This window comes from Etheostoma spectabile, chromosome 19 (genome assembly GCF_008692095.1).
Source record: "Etheostoma spectabile isolate EspeVRDwgs_2016 chromosome 19, UIUC_Espe_1.0, whole genome shotgun sequence".
Taxonomy (NCBI): domain Eukaryota; kingdom Metazoa; phylum Chordata; class Actinopteri; order Perciformes; family Percidae; genus Etheostoma; species Etheostoma spectabile.
The window spans coordinates 10,934,609-10,937,067 of NC_045751.1; the positions used below are offsets into that span (position 1 = coordinate 10,934,609).

Genomic DNA, 2,459 nt, shown 5'->3' on the forward strand with positions numbered 1-2,459 from the left:
GGGGGGGCAAGCATGTCTTTGACAGTCAAGACACCCAGGCATTTCCTATAATTATATAGTATTGACTTGTCATGTCTTGCCAACGCAAGACTTCCTGTTTACTTTACTGGATTATTGTGCTCTGTAGGAATATTTCCTTCTTTTTTTGGTGCAACCATACTTTTTACAGTCTAATATAATAACTGCCATACCTAAAAACCCGTCATATGTTGTTTTACAGGTTGTAATATATGGCGATGGTACTAGTACTCCTCTCACTCTCCGGGACTGGGCGTTGGTCGACTACGACCATATATGGCAACAAAGCGTGGCCTATAGCATCCCTCACTGTATCGCTGAGACGCACGACCAACTGGTTCAAAGGGTCAAAGAGTAAGTGACGATGGCGGCACGTCAAATGCTTTTTATACTTATTATACCATCACTGTGGTACAGAACTTTAATCTTTGTTTTTAACATTTTTGCACATCCAGCCTGAGGGAACACGGGGCCACGTGTCTTGGTCCTGCAGCATTAGCCTCGGTTGCTATGGCGTCAAGGTACCCCGGGTCCAAGGTGAGTGAGTCTAAAGGACTTTGCAGGGTTAGTCCAGCATTTGGCCTTGTAAAAGTTTGATAAAGGGGCAACAATGAAACGGAGCAACAAGCAAAGAATCACCGACATTGGAAAGAATCACTTGCTCCATCTAAATGATCTGGTCCTATTAAATGAATTTAAGGCCATGTTAAAATGCCACGTAATTAAAAAATGCAACTGCCACATGTGACCTGTTCCTTTCCTCTATGTGTGATTTTGACTCCGCTGTATTTCTGTTTATATTGTAACTGGTGTGCCGTCTTGGCCAGGTCTCCCTTGAAAAAGAGATTTCAATCTCAAGGGACTTCCTGGTTAAATAAAGGTTAATTAAATAAAATTAAATTGGGCGCCCAGGTAGCTCAGTTGGTAGAGCGGGCACCCATATATAAAGGGTTAGAGGTTTGCTCCACCCTGAGGCCCTTTGCTGCATGTCATTCCCCTTCTCTCTCCCCTTACATGTCTTTATCTGTCCTGTCAAAAATAATGACCGGAAAATGCCCCAAAAAATCTTTAAAGAAACAATCACCAACATAAATAAAAACCACTATTTTAAAAAAATGTAATTGTTTGCTTCGATAATGTAACGTGGAAACTCGATTGATTCATAGTCTATTGTTTGTGCTTTCAATGGCGTCACTTTATCAAAAAGAGGCTACCGAAATGTTGTATCCCATCTTTAAAGTGAGCTGAAACACAACAATGTAGACTGGCTATTGACTGATATGACGAGGAGACTTGTGGGCCATGGAGTTCCTTACCTTCTGTGTTCTGCAGGTGATCTTGTGCACCGATGGCAGAGCCAACATCGGACTGGGAGAGATGGAGCAAATTCCTTCTCTGTCCTCCTCTCCCCTTACTCCGTATTTCTACAGACAACTGGCTCAACGGGCTGTGGAGAGTGGGTGAGGATAGCCATGCTACGGATGCATGTGCAACTAAATCTACTTAAATCAAACGTTGAAATGGAAATAGAATAACATGTACTGTATGTTCTTCTCCCAGAGTCATAATATCAGTCATGACTTTTGAAGGGACAGATTGTCGCCTGGCTGACATCGGGAGACTCGCGGACACTACTGGAGGAAGGGTGAGACACATCCATGAGTACAACTTCCTGCACTGTGGAACATATTTAACGTTAAGCAATGGGGTGGAGAGAGCGCTGACACATTCTTCACATCAAAGTGTAACCAGGGGTGCAGTGATGACCAAGCACACCGAAAACGACGCTCCGTCGTTTCTTAGAATAAAGTATAAATTCACAGTTCATCGTTTAGTTGAAATTAATATCAATCAAGTTATATTTTGCTTGGCGCTTGGAGATCCAAAAGTCACAAAAGCAAATGTCATGCAAGAGGGATACAATTTAAAAAAAATGGAAAAGGCAAAGTTGAAGGTGTGTTGGTTGATTTACGATGTAAACTCATACATTGAGTGATACATTCCACTCTCTATGGTAGCTGTCGGCGCTGGCCTGTGAGCGGCACAGTAAATTGCTTGGTTAGCTCATCTTTTGTATGCTGTTCACCAGGTTGAAAGAAAGGATGACCTGACCTACCTTTTTACCTCCGGGCACCACTTTACTCCGTCCTTCTTGGGCCAGGCCGGTATTTACGGTGCAGCGTCAAACAGCATTGACACTCCGTTGGTAGTTCATTTGAAGATATTCAAAACGGAGACAAAACATTAACACAACTTGATCGGGGAAGGGGAAAAGCTTGAGTCACTCGGCTTTCAGCAACAAATATCCCTTCTCCTGTGACTGTTGTCTCTCAGTCCTGTGACTGTTGTCTCTTAGTCATTCTGAGTGTCTTCTGTGTCTGCTTCACTTACACTTTGTGAGCTCTGTGACGCAGGTGAGCATCCCCCCCCCCCCCCCCCCC

General features: G+C 43.6%; 1 protein-coding gene across 3 annotated transcripts in view; it reads left to right on the forward strand.

Annotated features, from left to right (window-relative positions):
• si:dkey-9k7.3 (circularly permutated Ras protein 1) overlaps positions 1 to 2,459 on the forward strand; it is a 19,250-nt gene that overhangs the window by 12,252 nt on the left and 4,539 nt on the right. For all 3 annotated transcript variants that reach the window (XM_032499427.1, XM_032499428.1, XM_032499429.1), the window contains 4 exons: positions 221 to 372; positions 474 to 555; positions 1,351 to 1,478; positions 1,579 to 1,663. In XM_032499427.1, the coding sequence (XP_032355318.1) occupies positions 221 to 372; positions 474 to 555; positions 1,351 to 1,478; positions 1,579 to 1,663 (447 nt within the window). The remainder of the gene's footprint in view (positions 1 to 220; positions 373 to 473; positions 556 to 1,350; positions 1,479 to 1,578; positions 1,664 to 2,459) is intronic.